This window comes from Geotrypetes seraphini, chromosome 2, assembly GCF_902459505.1.
Source record: "Geotrypetes seraphini chromosome 2, aGeoSer1.1, whole genome shotgun sequence".
NCBI lineage: Eukaryota > Metazoa > Chordata > Amphibia > Gymnophiona > Dermophiidae > Geotrypetes > Geotrypetes seraphini.
Genome location: NC_047085.1, coordinates 374710473 through 374729157, shown reverse-complemented (window position 1 = coordinate 374729157; position 18685 = coordinate 374710473). Strand labels below are relative to the sequence as shown.

The following is an 18685-nucleotide window of genomic DNA, read 5'->3' as shown; positions in this document are numbered from 1 at the left end:
AGCCTGCCTGCCTGCCTGGGGGGGGGCTAACTGGGAGGGGGTAGGCCTGCCTGCCGTGAGGGGCTACCTGGGAGGGGGTAGGCCTGCCTGCCTGGGGAGGGCTACCTGGGAGGGGGGTAGGCCTGCTTGCCTGCCTGGAGAATTACCTGGGAGGGGGTAGGCCTGTCTGCCTGCCTGGGGAGGGGGTAGGCCTGGGAGGGGGAGTGCTCCTGCCTGCCTGGGGGGGCTGCCTGGAAGGGGGGAGGCCTGCCTGCCCTGTCCCTACCTTCCTGCCTGCCCTGTGCCCTGTCCCAGCCTACCACTAGAGGGAGAATTTGGTTCATAATGAGTGTTTTTTTGTGCTTTCCTCCTATAAATCTATGGTCAGGTGCTTCTTATGGAGCAAAAAATATGGTATTTGTTTCCATTTTTGTTATTAATGTTTTTCATCATATGTTTGTACAGATATGGACACTGGTAGCTGGCTATTTGCTAGCTGTTCTATTCAAGTGGAATGCGAGCACACAACGCTTTTTGCGAGCCATCTCCATTCCTGTCTGGATAATGCTACTCTTCCATTTAGGTGAGTCATTTGTCTTTTGTATTTGCTTTTGTTTCGTATGCTTGACATAGTCTTGAAGTTGGTTTATCAGTCTGTATAACTTTCAAAAACAATCGTTAACACTAAAGTGATATCCATTATGCCTTCTATAGTCAACACTATACCAGCTATTACCCGCCTGCCTCCTATGTTTTTTCATATCTTTCCCTGTTCCATCAGTTAGATGTATACAAACATAGACACTTTGAATAAGTGTCATCTGCCACTCCTATATTCTCATCTACATCAATAGACAAAGCTGAAAGTGTCTCTTTTCAGGTATACAGCACACTTCATGCTCTTTTAAAAAGTTGTTTTTTTGTGCAATGTGTTTTAAATATCTGGGGAGGGGATAGGATGTTCTTACTTAGTTTGTTTGAAGGTTTGTTTATTGTTACCCATAATTCAAATTTCAGTAAAAGAACAAAATATACAAAATTATTTGCAAAAAACTCGATGATTTTACATACCCAACCTCAGGCTTATTATCCCTTTTAGCCCAGCAAGAGAGCTGAGTGAAAAACTGCTGGTAGTTTGCACGAGAATTTTCTCAGCTGAAATTTGCATAGAGTAGGATGAAAAAATTCAGAAAATAGCAAACAATAGCACCTCTAGAAAGGTATTTCAAGGTAGACTTTTTTAAAAAAAAATTTAGTTTCCCCTTTTCTAATCTCTGCAGCCTTTCCATGGGTAGGGTGCCCAAGCAACTCAGAAGGAAGGAAACCTTGATAGGCTGGGAATTGAGTTGTATCTTGTTTGAAGCGCTGTCTCAATAGCAGCAAGAGCTACTATTTCTCCCCAGGCCTGAACATATTTCTGTGGTGTGGTCTACCCCACTGGATGGAAATCTGAATGCATATACCTACACAGCAGTGCCATGATTTGAGCCATATGGCAAGCCTGACAAATCATATTTTTCACAAGCTAAACTAGAGGATAAATTTTGTTTCTAGTGTGACACACTCTATTCCTGAACTTGTGAGTGTAGAGTATTAGTGCAAGTGGTCCTGCACTGCCACTGCATACCACCTGTATATTACAAATAATACTGCTGCATTGGCACACTTCTCCGATCTGCTCTGATCCTCCTTTCATCCTCCTCCACAATAACCCTCCCTCTACATGCTGTTTCATGCTTGTGAAGCAGATCTAAAGTATTACTACATTTGGGCTGTCTATATTATCGTTAGTGAGTTGGTATAATTCATATGTGGGTTTTTAAAAAATAATTGTTGGCATTTGTTTTACACACTATAAATAGTGAATTTAGGAGTCAAAATTACAATGAGATAATTTACTGACTCCTGATGCAGGGGCATCATCAAAATATGGGCAATGCCAGGCTGATGACAAATTTTTGTCTCCATTTCTTCTTGTGGCCAACTGCATTTCTTTTGATGTGGTGACTCTATAGTTTAGGCAGTCTGTAATCAGGCCTTGCCCAATTTTCATTGGATCAAGAATCTAGTTCAAAACCTAGGACCCAACGACTGAGAATTCACTCTCTGCTTCCCTATCCTTTGCAATGGTGTTGAAGAGCAGGGGTTGGTAAAAGAGATTGAGATCTCTCAGCTGTTGACTCCTAATTGTTTGGTGTGTCCTGTCCGAGGTCAGGTTCAGTTTCTATTGGCTTTGTTTCTACTACAATGTCCCAATTCTGTGTTTATGGAGAATAAAAAAGTCAAATCATGCCCCTCTTGCCTGCTGCAAATATGTTGTCAGCAATTTGCTGGCAATCTTCTGATAGGTGCGCTTGCAGCAACTGCCTCTTATCTTAGGATAAGCAGGCAGCATGTCATCCACGGAGCCCAGTATGGACAGTATGAAAAGTGTACTGTCACTTTAAGTTTTAAGAAACTTCACGACTTCCCGCACATGCATGAGCGAGTGCCTCCACGCCCAACACCTGTTCTGTGGTACCTCAGTTCTTTGTTTTCCACGGAGTAAAGAAGTCTGTTTTTGACTGAACTCTGTTCAGCCAATGTTGCCTTCCTGCTTCGCGTTTCTTTTCTCCTAGTTTATACTTTCTAATTTTACTTTTGTTTGTATAGTTAATAACTATATATATTCCTTTTCTTTTGCTCAACTTTGGACTTCGGCCTGGATGTTCTTTTCCCGGCAGGACCTCGTTCGCCATTGAGTTCAGTCTCAGTCTTTCTCCTGGATGGAACAACCTCTCTTGCTCAATTAGCTAGTTCAGCTTCGGCAGGAATTGGCCTCCAGGCTTCTTGTAGCCCCTGGTGGGCCAGGCAACCATAATACTTCTTTTTATTCTCGCCATAGACAAAAGTTTTTCTCTTAGGGGTCGGAAGTCTGTTTTCACGTTTTGGTGCCTTTCGAGATGACCTCAGCAGACGCTGGTGTTTTCTCATCCTTCCAGATTCTTTTAGCTGTGTCCAGACAACCTTCTTACAGCAGCCCTATGAGCAGTGGGGGAGATGATTTTCATTGTTCTAGGCTCTTTATATTATCAAGCCTTTACCCTACTTCATTTCTGCCTTCTGGTAATATTTCCTACCCCTCTCCTACTCAGCTCTTGGCTTCACTTCAGTCAGAATTTGCCTTTGGGTTATGAGTATTTTCCATGATCAGCTCAACAAACTGTTCATCCTCTGATTTCCAGCTTTGTACAGGTCTTATCAACTTCCACCGTTCTCTAATGGTTTGGGATCCTCAACTTGTTCTCTCCACACTGTCACTCCCTTCTCTTGAGCCTTGTACAGTTTTTGCACTATGATACAGTAATTTCTCTGTACCCCCTTCTTTTTTTGTTTGGACAACAGAGGTCAGGAGATGTCATATACATCTAATTATTATGCTTCTATTTTTTCTCTCCTAAGCCTCATTCTTGTCCTGGAGAAATGGCCCTTCATACTTTGGACTGTAAAAGGACCTTGATTTTCTCTTACAAGGAACTAGGCTCTACAGAACCTCTTCTCATTGGTTCATCCCCTTTGCACTTTGGGGCATCTCTGATAGCACGTGGCCTTTGTGGCTTCAGTTGCATTCTTGGTCCTCAGTTTACTCATTCATGCTCCTGTCCTGTCTGGAATCTTTTCCAGAAGAGAGGGTCGCTTTGGCCAAGTACTTTTCTACAAAAGTTTTTTCCGTCATTGGCCAACTCAATAAGCTAGGGAGTCCCATATGTGAGAATGTACTACCTGCTTGTCCTAGGATAAAGCACAGTTACTTATCCAGAGACAGCAGGCAGATATTCTCACGTCCCTCCCACCACCCCTGGTTGACTTCTTAATTTGCTTATGGAACTGAGGTACCAGAAGAGGGCGTTGGGCGGCAAGGCACTTGTGCATGCACGGTGCAGGCAGTCATGAAGTTTCTTAAAACCTAAAGTGATAGTACACTTTTCATACTCTCCGTTCTGGGCTCTGCGGATGACATCGCCCATATGTGAGAATATCTGCTTGCTGTCTCTGGATAATACCTGTTACAGAAAGTAACTGTGCTTTCTACACTTATTATCATAGCCCCATCTTGACCTTGTCCAATCTTTCTCATCTCTCTCTTTCTTTTCTCAGTGGTCTCCCTGACTACACTCTACCTCTGGTCTCTCTTAAGACCCCAAGTAGTCTGCTTCCTTCAGTCCTCTTCAGCTGTCCTCTACTCCTTTCTCCTGCAGCATTTCATTCCACTTAGAGTTACCCTCAATCCCTCTATCAGCCATATTACTCTTCCCTCCAACTCCCAAACCATATGCATACTGGCAGCTACCCCCTCCTTAGCTTGCTGGCTATCCCCTACAATAACAGATTTTTTTTTCCTGTCCGCACCGAATGGTTTTGCATGAGCTTGATCTGTGTCTGGCATGTGGTTCAAACTTGTTGAAAGCTGCATGGTGACGGGAAAAGAACAGCAAATCAGTGACGGGTGGCCACAGTGGCATTTAGCATAGAAAGGGATATGAGTCTTCTAGGCCCTCTTTAATTACAAGATTGATGGATGCCAGAGCTAGCTGGAGGTCATTCCTTTTCCATTGATAGCTTTCCCCCTCTTCTACAAAGCCGCGCGGTAATGGCCCCGAAGCCCATAGAGATTTAAAGGGCTTCAGGGCTGTTGCCGTGCGGCAGCCGTTAGCGCAGCTCTTCAGTGTTAGTAGTATTGGCTGTGCTTTTCTTAGCCACTCAAACAGTAAGTTCATCAGCACTGAGTCTGACAAGGTATGCTTGAGCATGTTAAGCTTTTATTCACTGGAATGATTGGCGTATAATGGACACAGGCATCCTGAAATGCTTTGTATATGTTTTCAGCATCAGTGGCTGGCTCCTGGAGAATCCCTGTTTTCCTGGTTATAGTCTTTCTGATGACGGTGGGCATGCTTCATGAAAATCTAAATGATGATGAGACATCAGGTAAGAAATGCTTTGCCCTTCATTATGAACAAGTCCATATACTACTATTTATATAGCTCTGAAAGGTGTATGCAGCGCTGTACATTTTCACATTTATAACTGTCCCTGCTCGGAAGAGCTTACAATCTAACTTGGACAGACAAGACACGACATAGAGGGTAGGGGATGCAGGACCCAAGGTGAGAGGAGTTTGGAGTCGAAAGCACTCTCAAAGAGGTGGGTTTTTAAAGGGGCCTATAGCAGGGTATAGAAAATTTCAAACTGGTCTCTTTGTTATGTATAATAAATGCAGTTTACATTTCATCTTTAAGCAGTTTATTGAACCATAACAAAAAGGTTAAGATACAGAATTGCAAACAATGTCATAATGGTTCCAATTTTTCTCCATTATATCCCCTCTCCTCTTCCTTTTACAATCATAATGTGTATTAAGAACTGATAGTATAAAAACAATAAATGAAACACATTTCACATTGGCATCTCAATTTAAATTTCCAGAAACTTCCCAGTACCCCTTCCATTTTATTCAGCAGTCCAATATTCCAGATATAACAAATAAGCAAATAGTAACAGATGTCTTGTGAAAGGAATGATCTCTACCTTTCAAAATATACAGGTCTATCCCCTATTATCAGAGTTCTTTATCATTCATTCTAAATTTTGATGGTTTGGGCTCTTATAACCACCAGGATTTCAAAGATATGATCCAAAAGAAACTAGCCAACCTATTTCCTCTCTCCCCCACTAAGTAATTCATTAATTTCACGAAAGAGAATTTAATATGAGGCTACAACCTCTTGGTGTGAAGTGTTGTATATAGGCATCCCAGGTTTTCAAAAAGTATTGCTTATGTTTGGGGGAATACTGTATTTTTCGCTCCATAAGATGCACCCCCCCCCCCAAGTGGGTGGAAATGTTTGTGCATCTTATGGAGCGAATCTAACAACTTTTTACCCACCTCCCCTTTTCTGCGACTCTTTGTCTGGAGAAGACTCCAGTTTGCCTTGGCGTTGGCCCCAGCCTGCTCTGGGCGGGCGATCTACGCGATGGCATCTGTCCTGGCCCCGGGGGGGGGGGAAGACGCGGAAGCCGGGGGTGGGCGCCGAGAAGGAGCCTTGTCCTGCTGGAGCGCTGGTAAAACTTTAGCGACGCATCACAGCCAATCAGGGTGCGCTCCCCCGCTGCAACGTCATAATGGCTCTAGATTACTGGATTCCTTTACACATCTAGGGTGGGAGGGTGGGTAATTTAATATTATCATTACATATTATGTCATAAATTATAAATAATTGAATGAAGGATGGGAGGAATGATTGTTATTTGTATTACCTTTATAGTTGATAGTGCAGTGTATGCAGTTTTTATTGTTCTTTTATTTGTATTGCACTGTATTAGATTGAAAATCAATAAAGATTTTGAAAAAAACAAACAAACAATGGCTCTAGTGTCGGCAGCACGTACACATGGGGAGGTTGTGTGGCACGGCACCTCACAGCCAGCTGCCAGGGCAAGGCTTATGTTAATATTTCTTACAGTTTGGTTTCCTTCTATCGTCAATCAGTGAAGCACATTTCCCACTATAGAGAAGCAAATCACTGGGTAGCAAAGGTAATTTCAAAGAATAATCCCTTTTAAAGGAAAAAGGGCCACAAGAAATGTTCTAAAAATGACTCTCTGCTTTTCTGTTCATTTCTTTACCTCTCGTTCCTTGACCCTGATGTGTTTAGAGGTCTCCAAAATTGGTTTGTGTACAAGCTATGAGCAGCAATACAGCAGACTCTATCCTGCTGCTGTTGTGGGAAATGGTTCCAGTGACGACACTAAAAAGTTAAAAAAGTCAATGTATAACACAGCCTACCCTAACATCATTTTTCTTCTACCTCTTCATCTCTCTCTCTCTCTCTCTCTCTGCTTTCCACTCCTCACTGATAAATCATCTTTCCTTCTTCACCATCACCAAGACCTTTACAATAAACTGGTAGTCAGCAATCTTTGTTGAGATTATGATTTTTCATGTGGATTTCTACCACTAGACCACCAGAGGGGGACAGAGTACAGGGCAGGGTAGTGGGACAGGGTACAGAGCCTGCAGGGAGAGGGGACAGGGTACAGAGCCTGGCAAGGAGTGAGAGGAGCTGGGTGCAGAGCCTGGTATATTTTCTTAAATATATTAGTACACCATTTGGCTCAATATTTTTTTCTTGTTTTCCTCCTCTAAACCTAGGTGTGTCTTATAGTGCAAAAAATATGGTATTTGACTTCCTGAGTATCCCATATCATAAGCTGGTGTGTCTGGTTCTTCCATTGCAGAATCCTGGGGTGGCATCCACTTCCTCTCCGATTGTTGTAATATGCATTTCTGCGTTATCAGACATAATTTCCTTCTCAGCAGCGAAGGGCTATTAAGGGGAGTCCTGTGAGATAGCAGGAGACCCATTAACAGATGTTCAGGTGTGAATCCAATATCAGCGCGTTCTATTCTGAATATATAACTGGTTACCGCTCACCAGAATTGTTGAATACACAGACACTTCCAAAAGGCATGATAGAATATATTATCTGTACTTTTATACTTCAGGCATATAGAACTACTATGGATACCCCCAAATTTATAAAGCTGATACGAATATTGTGAAAAGTACCCTTCATTAAGGCTCTAAAAGCCTTTTCTCTCAAGGCAGCACTAGTGACTAATTGTGGAATTCCTTTAACCATAGTTCCTATTTCTAGAACGATAGACACTCCATTCTTGAACCTTCAGGTGGTCAATCCCTTTTTGTGAGAACTCTTGTAGGAAGCTTCATTTGAATACCTTTTTGCTCCTTTCTTACGTCTGAGCTGTCTTTCAACTCCTCAGTTGTCTTTCTATAAGCGAGACAGTAGGAGCTTGTCTTTTCTGCTTGTGTTTATTTTCTCTAAATTTGAGTCTTTTTGCTCTTTTCGTTTTGCGAGACTTTCGGTGCCGCAGAGGATCCCCTTAGTGCAGATGTGTCAAACTCTGGCCCGCTGGGCAGATCCGGCCTGCGGGGTCATATAATTTGGCCCACGAGACAATTACCAACTTACAATAATGCTGGCCCGCCAGAAGTCATCTTGCATCTCATGGCCAGAAGTCATTGCGCATCTCATGGCCGCCACTGCCATACTGTACAACGCTGTTCTCCCTGCATTTAATCCTCGCAGTCAATCACAGTCTCTATCACCCTATGCTCTGCCTTCTCATTGGCTGCCTCCCACTGCTCCACCTCCAGATCATGGGAACCTAGAGTACAGCTGGCTTTTAGGAGTCCTTCCTATTGGCTTAGAACAGTGGTCAGCAAACCACGGCTCGGGAGCCGCATGCGGCTCTTTAGCCACTTGTGTGCGGCTCTGCCAATAGCCAAAATTTTCTTGCACAGAAGGGCCCTGACACAGCAGCTGTTCTCACAATCTGCCAGCAGCTGCCCCGAAGTTTTCCCTCTGTTGCAACTTCCCATTTCTGACAGGGCAGATCGCCGCAGAGGGATCACATCATCAGTGACTCGGTAGAGGGAATCACTTACAGAAGGCCACGAACTGCAAAGCAGCCTGTTTAGAGTGCTGCGGCTGCCGACAAGTGCTGGAGGGAGGTTTGTCGGTCGTCTCGCGGTGGGTCGGCGGGGTTTGCATGGGAGGGAGAGCTAAATGTTCCTTTTCAGAGGGGCCCCGACTACAGGGAGAGAAGCAGTCTGCCCTGGATGCTCCAAGGCCTGGTATCTTTAACTTTTTCGGGCAGCAACATCATTTACAATTACCTGCTGTTGCCTGCTTCGGGCCTTCCTCTTTGCTGAGTCCTGCCTACTTCCTGTTTCCATGAAGGCAGGACCCAACAGAGAAGAAGGCCCGAAGCTGGCAACAGCAGCAAATTGTAAATGCTGCTGCTGCCTGAAGAAGTTCATGACGCCAGGCCTTGGAGCACTCGCTTAGGTGCTGCACTGCTGATTGGGGACAGGGTGACAGAAGGAGGAAAGGGAGCAGAGGGGGAGAGAATTGCTGCACCCAACTGGAGGGAAAGGAAGGATTGAAAAGAGATACCAGGGCTTGGAGGGAAGGGAGGGAGGAAGAGATGCCAGGTCATGAAGGGAAAAAGGGGAGGGAGGAAGGGATGCCAGGGCATGGAGGGAAGAGAAGAAGGGAGGAAGAGATGCCAGGGCATGGAGGGAAGAGAGGGAGGGAGGAAGAGATGCCAGGTCATAGAGGGGAGGGAAGAGAAGGAGGGAGGCAGCGATGCCAGGGCATGGAGGGAAGAAAGGGAAGGAGGGAGGAAGAGATGCCAGGGCATGGAGGAAGAGAGGGAGGGAGCTATGCCAAGACATGGTGGGAAGGAGGAAGGTATGCCAGACCAAGGGAAAAGGAAGGAGGAGATGTCAGAGCATAGATGGGGAGGGAGAGATGATAGGAGAGAGATGCCAGGGAATCAGGGAAGGAGACAGATGCCAGACCATGGGGTGGGAAGGAATGGAGAAGAGAGAGATGACAGAGCATAGGGGAGGGAGTAGTGACAGAGAAAAATGGAGAGGTGGCAGAGCTGAAATGAATCATGTATAAAGGAGAGAAGGGGTACGAGATAGACAATTTATGGAAGGAGCATAGAAAGAAGGAAGATGCCATATGGAACGGGGAGAGGGCGGACTTGTGTGCGGCTCTGCCAGTAGCCAAAATTTTCCTGCACAGACGGGCCCTGACACAGCAGCTGTTCTCACAATCTGCCGGCAGACATGGAAGGGGCTGATGCTGCATGGAAGATAGAGAGAGGACAGATGCTGGCTAGAAAGAAGTGAGTGAAGACAAGATGATTAAAGCAGAAACGACAAAAGGTAGAAAAATATTTTTTTGTCAATAGATCAAATTATTATTATTATGATTTCTGGTTTTATTTAATAATAGTAGCTAGTTTAAACCGACTCCTAAAAACATGGTTCTTGAAAAGAAATTTGGCTCTCAAAAGAAATCTTAATCGTTGTACTGCTGATCTTTGGCTCTTTTGACTAATGAGCTTGCCTACCACTAGCTTAGAAGTCTTAGATCCCACCCACAAGCAGGGCATGGTTGCCTCGCTACTCAGGGACATTGGCTATGGAGGATTACAGAAAAGAGGCTAAGGTGGTCCAAAACGTCTCCACATTACCATGGGAATACCATGATAATGGTCCCCATTCCTGCTGTGGTATTCCTGGGGGGGTCTTTAAAATTGTTTTCTTCAGTTGATGTTCGCGGCTGCCTGGTCCTCCCTGCTGCTGGTCCTCCCGCCTGCCTGCATTCACCCGGCTGCCTAAACTTAATCCTCCCAGCAGGCGTTTGGTTTCATTATTTTTAAATCCCCATTGCAATGCTGTATGTTTGGGAAAGGACTTGAGGTTTTTGTTTGATTGGGTTCTTTTTTTTTTGGGGGGGGGGTGTTGGGGGGGGTTGTTTGATTGGGTTACTTTTTTTTGGGGGGGTGGTTAATGCTGTATGATGGGGTTGATCAACCGCTTGGAACTTCGGGCCATCTGCCTTGTGCTTCTGAAATTAGAGAGCATCTTACAGAACAAAGCGGTTTGAGTTCTCAGACAATGTAATGGCGGTGGCCTATGTCGATCACCAAGGGGGTACCAAGAGTGTCTCTTTACACATGGAAGCCCAAATGCTGTTTTGATAGGTGGAGGCCCATCTTCTGGTGCTCGCAGTGGCACATGTGACAGGAGCGGACAACATGGAAAATGATTTTCTCAGCCGGAAGACCTGGGTCTCGGGGCGTTGTCCTTATCCTAGGAAGTTTTCACTTGCATAGTGCATCAGTGGGGTCGACCAACATTCGATCTGATGGCATTGGCTACAAACAAGAAGGTGGATCAATCCTTCAGAAAGTGTCGGAACTTCAGGCTTTGTCCTGCAGAGATCCTTTTGTTAGGATTATGGATGCGGGAGTGACCTTATGCACAGTTCTTTCTTTCCTACCGAAAGTGATTTCCAGCTTCCACATCAACCAGGAAATACATTTGTCTGCCTTCACACCCTGAGGATTGAGCAAACAAAAGGGGGAGAAAACTGAGGAACATGCTAACTCATTCATATTATTCAGATATCCTGCCAAAGTGTACCCAAGTAGATGGGGGGACAGTGCTTATGGACATTGCTCTGGGTGTGATTATGGCATCGCCACTAAGTCTTTTATGCACCCCAGACAACAACTGGAGAGCTGGCTGACCACAAGGACTGATTGCAGTACTATCAGAATGGTCTAATCAAATGCCCATACTCACTTTTATACATTGGACATACCAGTCGGGCAGTCAAGACTAGAATCATAGAGCACTTCAGCAGGATTCGCTGTGATGACATTATGGCCCCATTGGTCCAACATTGGAGGGCTAAAAAACAAACGGGAGAAGATCTTAAGTTTTTGGTACTAGAAGCACTTTGTCCACATGGAGGTGGAAATCTGCCTGCACTACTATGGAAAAAGGAGCAACAATGGATTTACCATTGGCACATGATGGCCCCATTGGGTTTGAATTGTGAAGTGGAATGGTGGCCATTTTTACACTGACCGTCTCCCTCCAGGTTTGATATCACACCTATTTTTTCAATTTAGAGAATGTCTGCTTCAAAAGTTTGCAAGCGATATTAGCTGTTCAATTTGATGATGTCTCTTCCGATTTCATAGTGATTTAAATATGGATGGAAGTTGATTCATCAGGGAGGCATTCTTAGAAGCTTTTCTAATGAAGTACCCACCAGGATCACAATTTCATGTTTAAAGTGAGTTCAAGAAGCAGTCAAGTGTTTATGATTGTAATTGTAATATATATATATTTTCACAGACCAATTGCACCTTGAAGACTTTGGCAGTAAGGGGCATTTGAAGCAGCCTCTCTTTGAACCACTCTCAACCTCATCTCTCAAGCATCTCACTTGGAAAATGGTGTTCCTCATATCTATCATATCTACAAGCAAAGTCTGTGAACTTCAAGCTCTACCTTTTACGACATTCTACCACGACAGAGTAGTTTTCCGCATTCATCCAAAATTCCTCCCTAAAGTCATCTCAAAATTTCATTTGAACCAGGTTATAGTTCTACCTGTCTTCTTTCCAAGACCACATTCTCATCCTGGCGAAGCTGGACTCCTTACATTGGACTGTAAACAAGCCCTCGCATATTGCTTAGATCAGGGGTGTCAAACTCAATGGCATAAGGAGCCGAAATCTAAAACATAGGCTAAGTCGTGGCTGAATTTTTTAATAAGATACTTAGGGATCCTTTTATTAAGATACACTAACTTATTTAGCATGCGTTAAATGCGTACCTTAAAGAGAGAAGAAAAGTCTTTATTTAGGTCATGTTGGTCCCAGGCTCTGGTTGTCTTCTGATAACTCGCTTGCCAGGGTCTCCTGCCCATTTGTCGTTTTCTTCTTTCTCTGTGCTAACCATCCATCTTCCATCTCTGTCTTCCCCTTCCGTTTCCCTTCCCTCCCCCGGAGGTCTGGCATCTTTCCTTTTTTTGTCTCCATCCCTGCAGCTGCAGCGATGGACCCCCACCATCCCCAGATCTACCATCTTACCTTTCTCAACTACCCTTTCATCCAGCATCTCTCCCTCCTTCCCCACCACCCCAGGGTCCACCATCTCTCCCTTTCTCTTCCCAACTACCCTCCTATTCAGTATCTCTATCTCCCCCCTTTACACAATCCTTTGTGTCCAACTTCTCTCCCTTTCTGTTCCTTCCCTCCCTCCCATTGTCCACCATCTATCTCCCTCTCCTCTGTTTTAGACCCATTATTTCTTCCCCTCACCCCACCCTCAGTCCTGCATATGCACGTCTGTTTGGTCCCCTCCTTCTCTCCCTCCATGTACTTCTACACCAGTGCCCACCGCTGCCCCACCCCTCTCAAAGGCCTGCATGTTTTCCCCCTTCTTCTCGGTCTCACCTTCAAGATTTGGCCCACCGTTCCTTCCATCCCAGCTTCCCGGTCTCATCTTCTAAGCAGCCTGCCGAGGGTCGGCTGTTGCGAACCTAGCAGGCTGCCTCAGCCTCCACAGCACACTCCCTCTGCCGCGGTCCTGCCCCTCCTGTGACATACGGGACCGCGGCAGAGGGAACGTGCTGCTGAGGCTTCGGCTGCCTGCTAGGATTGCTACAGCCGACCGGCGATCCTCAGCAGGCTGCTTAGAAGATGAGAGAGGGAGGGAAGGAACGGCGGGCCAAATATGGCCCGCGGGCCAGAGTTTGACACCCCTGGCTTAGATAAAACTAAGCTTCACAGACTTTCTTCTCAACTTTTCCTGTCATTCAATCCAAACAGACATGGAGTCCCTGTCACCAAGAGAACATCTTAACATGGCTGGCTGACTGTATATCTTTTTCTTATGCTTGGGCTGGGCTGACGCTTGAAATCTGTGTCACTGCACATAAAGTGTGAGCAATGGCAACTTCAGTAGCTCACCTACATTACACTTCCATTGAAGCCATCTGCAAGGCAGCCACCTGGCTCTCAATCCATACTTCCACATCTTATTACTGTTTGGAGAATCATTCCAGATGAGATAGTTGTTTTGACCAAATAGTTCTGAGAAATGTATTTTCCATTTAGAAGCCAACTACCCACCAACCCATTTGGGTTCAGCTAGGGAGTCCCACATGTAAGAATATGCTGCCTGCTTGTCCTGTAATAAAGCACAGTTACCTGTAACAGGTTTTATTCAGGGACAGTAGTCAGATATTCTTACAACCCTCCCATCTCCGCTAGTTCGCTTCTTAGCTTTTTTTTTTTTTTTTTTTTACTTAATTGATGGTCCTGTGATTGGATGGTGGGCAAGAAGGCACTCACACTTGCGCGGTACAGTGGTAAAATTTTTTAAGTGACACTGCACTTGTGTACTGTCTGCACTTGTGGCGAGTCTGTACCAGGCCCTGTGGATGATGTCGCCCACATGTAAGAATAATTGCCTTCTGTCCCTGTTATAGGTAAGTAACTGTGCTTTACTGTCAATTAATGTCAGCTACAAGGTGCTAATTGAAAAATTATCAGCGCTCATTATGCTTGTTAAACAATTATGCATACAAATCGACTGTGTACCGATTTGTGTGCACAACGTAAGGCGCCATATATAGAATTTAAGGGTTGAATGGTTAGGTGAGTATTCCTTAGAAAAAATAAATTGGTTGGCAATTAAGCACTTTACAAAGAGTAGCTTCCATTTGACACTTATGTTCTTTCTGGCCTCATTAGACATTGGTCTGTTTTGGTTTTTTATGAAGTAAGAGCTGTTTATGATCATAGCAATATAAATTGGATTTTGAACATAATAAAGTTGTTTGATATTAGTTGGAGACCACTGTGGGTTTTTCCTTTTTATTTAATAGGTACAGAATTGCCAGGCCAGATGTTTTCCATTGCTGCCTCAACCATTGCAATGGCCATAACAATAACAGGGTTTGGAGAAAACCAAGAGGAACAGCCTTCATCACGATCCTCAGGTGACAAAGCATGCCCTAAGAAAACATTTCACCAGTTGTTCATTAATATATTTATGTTCTGCAAGAACTTGGGAGTCATCATGCCTAGTCTGACAGTTTGAAAAAGTAATTTCTTAATTGGATATGATGTAGAAGTTTAGAGAGGAGAGCAGCATAGCCAAACAAATATCAGCCATCTGACATTGATCTAGTGAAAATAAAAATAACTGAAACTAAACCAAGTTTGAACACTTGTCAATTAAATTATTTTTGGGGTCAGTTGTGCTTTTTGTTTTCAGTTAGGGACTAGAACTTAGTATGCATTAAGGAGATAAGACCAAGCCCAGCTGCCATTCCTACTGTCATACCTGGAAAAAGAACGCCCCGATATTCTCGCCCTTGTAGAAACTTGGCTATCTCCTGGTGATGAGGCTCTCTTACAGCAGTCTTGTTCCCCTGGTTATAGATTTTTTTTGTTGCTACTGTAAATGCTGCAGGAGTGGCAGCTTGTCATTTCTTATTTCCCCTAAAATCCCTTCGCTAATTCAGGATCAAAGTACCTCTCACTCAGCAGTTTTGGAACATCTCACTTTAAAAATAACTTCTCCTTCCCCAATGACATTACTTCTTATTTACAATCCGCCACCAGTCACACACTCATCACTGATGGCTTTCCAGGAACTCATCAGCTTTCATCTCATGTCAACTTCACCTTTGCTCATCCTAGGTGACCTAAATATACATTGTGGTGCTCAACTTGACCCTTTAACAAAGGATTTCTGTACTTTTCTCCATGACTCTTCACTTCTTCAAATTGTAAGAGGTCCAACACATTCTGCCGGTCACCTCTTAGATATTATCCTAATCACCGAGACTTCTGCTCCTGACTTCTCTATTCCAGTTGTTATGCCGATTCCTTGGTCTGACCATGCACTCCTGGAATTCACATGCACTATTATTAACTCAGAAATTTCACCTATCTCAGACTCTTCAGTAAAACAAGTTAGAAAACTCAAGAACTTAATTCCTGAAATATTCTTTAGTCACTGTAAATCTTTTCCTGATAACTACTCCTCTCGCTCGTTGGCTGACCAAATTAACATCTGGAATAAGATTCTCAGGTCTGATCTCGACAGCTCTGCCCTTCTTTGCCTAGTTTCCATTAAACGTAGTGATTCCATTAAACAGGTTTGATTCTTCTGTGCTGCCAGCTTTGTAGCACTGAACACTCTTGGTGTTGTAACCCTTCAATAAGGACCTTTCATAATTTTTTAAATCCCTCATTACATTATTCACATATGTTGCCCAACGCTAAACGTACTTACGTCTCTGACATTCTCTAATGTGACCTAAATTCATCTTATCTCTATCAGTTGTTGAATTCTCTCTCCAAACCATCTACAGTGGTGCCTCGCATAACGGACGCCTCGCACAGCGAACGCTGCGCATAACGAACTTTTTGTCTTGCTCCCTATAACGAACTTCGTTTCACACAACAAAGTCGCCCGAGGGGCCCGGGGGGGGGCGGAACTACTCTCGCCGCTTCCTAATGTGAGCCGGGAACAGCAGCACCCTCCTGTCTGAATGCAGTGTTCCATCATCTCCCTCCACCTTACCTTAGATGCCGAGTTTTCCGGCTTTCTTTTTCGGCCAGCCACACACTTTCAAAGAGCAGCACATGCGCGCATGCTCTGTTGTTCAATCTTCTCCTCTGACGCAACCGGAAGTTGCAGGAGAGGAGAACATTGATCAACTTCAGCAGCTGCGCGTGCACAGCTTTTTGAAAGCGTGCGGCTGGGTGAAAAAGAAAGCTGGCAAACTCTGCATATAAGGTGAGGTGGAGGGAGGGAAATGTAGGGCTGCAGAACGAATTATTTTGTTTTACATGTATTCTTATGGGAAAACAGGGCTGCAGAACGAATTATTTTGTTTTACATGTATTCTTATGGGAAAACGCGTTTCACACAACGAACGTTTCACATAACAAACTTGCTCCTGGAACGGATTAAGTTCGTTGTGTGAGGCACCACTGTACTTCCAACTCTTCAGCAGCTCTTAATGCTGAAGAATTTGCAAAGGGATTTCATGATAAAATTACGGTTCTTCAAGACTGCCTTGTGCCAGTTCTTTCTCCACCTGCTTTCTCTACAGGTGACAACCTGCCCTGAAAACGGGATTCTCTCAAATGCTGTTAGTCTCAAATGCTCTCATTCTACAACTTCACAATCTGCAAGTGTCAGTTGCGTCACTTATCTCTTTACACCCCCGTCAGACAGGGTTTTGTTCAAACCATTCTACCGAGCGCACACTCCTCAGATTGCTAAATCATATAATACATATACTGGACAGTGGTTGAGATGTTGTTTTGTTCTCCTTAGATATGTCAGCAGCCTTTGACTTGGTGGATCATAAAATCTTGCTACAACGCCTAGAAGATCTTCAAGTTACTGGTCTCGCTTTCCAATGGTTTAAGTCGTATTTGACTGATCGTACTTACTCAGTCAACTATTCAAATACCTTTTTTCATCCGTACCCAATGAAATCAGGAGTACCACAGGGTTCCATTTTAGGTCCAACATTGTTCGACATTCTTACGCCACTTACTCTCATTCTGAAGTCTCTAGGCTTTATATTTTACATTTATGCTGATGACATTCAGCTTATTTTTTCCTTAGATACAAATTCTCACGTATCCTATTCATTGATTTCTACAAAGCTGGACACTATTGCAGACTGGCTTAAGGTAAATAAGGTTAACTCAAAAGATAGCAGTGTTGCTTTTTTCTTCAAATAATTTATCTGAAAATACTTTACATTTCATTATGAAAGGAGTCCCCTTACAATTCTCATCTAAAACCAAAATTCTGGGAGTAACAATAGATAATAATGGACACAATCAGACAACACCTCAGCACAGGGAAAAAAATGCTCCTCATAAAACTGGACCTGATTGCAGCATTTGACCTAGTTGATCATAACATCCTTCTGCAAATCTTGGACGCAATAGGTATCTCTGATAAAGTATACTCTTGGTTTGAAGGCTTCCTAAAATCCAGAACCTACAGTGTAAAATCAAACAACGAAAAATCAGAACCTTGGTCAAACCCCTGCGGAGTACCACAGGGTTCCCCACTATCCCCCACCCTCTTCAACCTATACACTGCTTCTCTCGGAACACATCTGAACAATCTAGGTATAACCACCTATAGCTACGTGGATGACATTACCATCCTCATACCATATGACCAGCCTAAACCCACCATGTCAAACATCCTACACCGAACACTAGAAACAGTTACGATCTGGATGAAAGATCACAAACTTAAACTCAACCCAGACAAAACTAAATTCATCCTCTTCGAAAATGACAAAGTCCAAACCTTAACCAATTTAGAACTCAACTCAATCAACTATCCCATCCAAACCACCATAAAACTACTAGGAATGACCATAGACAGATGCTGTACCATGCGACCCCAAATAAACAAAACAATCCAGAAATCCTTCGCAATCATGAGAAATCTGAGACTAGTCCGGAAATTCTTTGAAAGATCTCAATTCCAGCTTATAGTACAATCCCTAATCCTAGGACTGCTGGACTACTGCAACATCCTCTTCCTCCCATGCCCTGCGACTATGATCAAACAACTTCAAACAATCCAAAATACAGCTTTGAGACTCATCTACTCATTGAGAAAACATGACCACATCACAGAAGCTTACATCAACTCACATTGGCTACCAATCCAAGAAAGAATACAATTCAAATTCTACAGCATGCTATTTAAAACCCTAAATGGAGACAGTCCTTCCTACCTGAACAACCGCCTCAACCAAGCATCCACACTCAGACACAGAAAAGCGCATTCCCCATTCATACCTCCTCCGATCAAAGAAGTAAAAAGATCTAAACTACACGACAGACTCCTAGCCACTCAAGCCGCAAAACTGGATACCCGGATCTCCAACCTGCTGATGACCACCTCAGACTACAAGACATTCAGAAAAGAAATAAAAACTATACTTTTCAATAAATTCCTAAATCAGCCCTAACTTCACGTACTATTAACAACGCTAAAATTGACAAAAGATTCTACCCTTACTACCCCAACAATAACAATTATGCTACCAATGTAACCTCCATTTACACACTTCTTGTAAGCTGTATAAATCCTTGCCCCAAAAATGCCAAAAGATCTACTATCTACCACTCTAGTATATCATCTGTTCTTCCATTGTAACCCCCGTTTATAAATCTTTTGTATGCCGCCTTGAACCG

The 18685-nt window shown here is 43.8% G+C and overlaps 1 protein-coding gene across 2 annotated transcripts in view; it reads left to right on the top strand.

The window, feature by feature from the left end:
• TMEM245 (transmembrane protein 245) overlaps window positions 1-18685 on the top strand; it is a 201473-nt gene that overhangs the window by 13366 nt on the left and 169422 nt on the right. For both annotated transcript variants that reach the window (XM_033930622.1, XM_033930623.1), the window contains exons 2-4: window positions 445-562; window positions 4846-4947; window positions 14314-14427. In XM_033930622.1, coding sequence (XP_033786513.1) covers window positions 445-562; window positions 4846-4947; window positions 14314-14427 — 334 coding nt within the window. The remainder of the gene's footprint in view (window positions 1-444; window positions 563-4845; window positions 4948-14313; window positions 14428-18685) is intronic.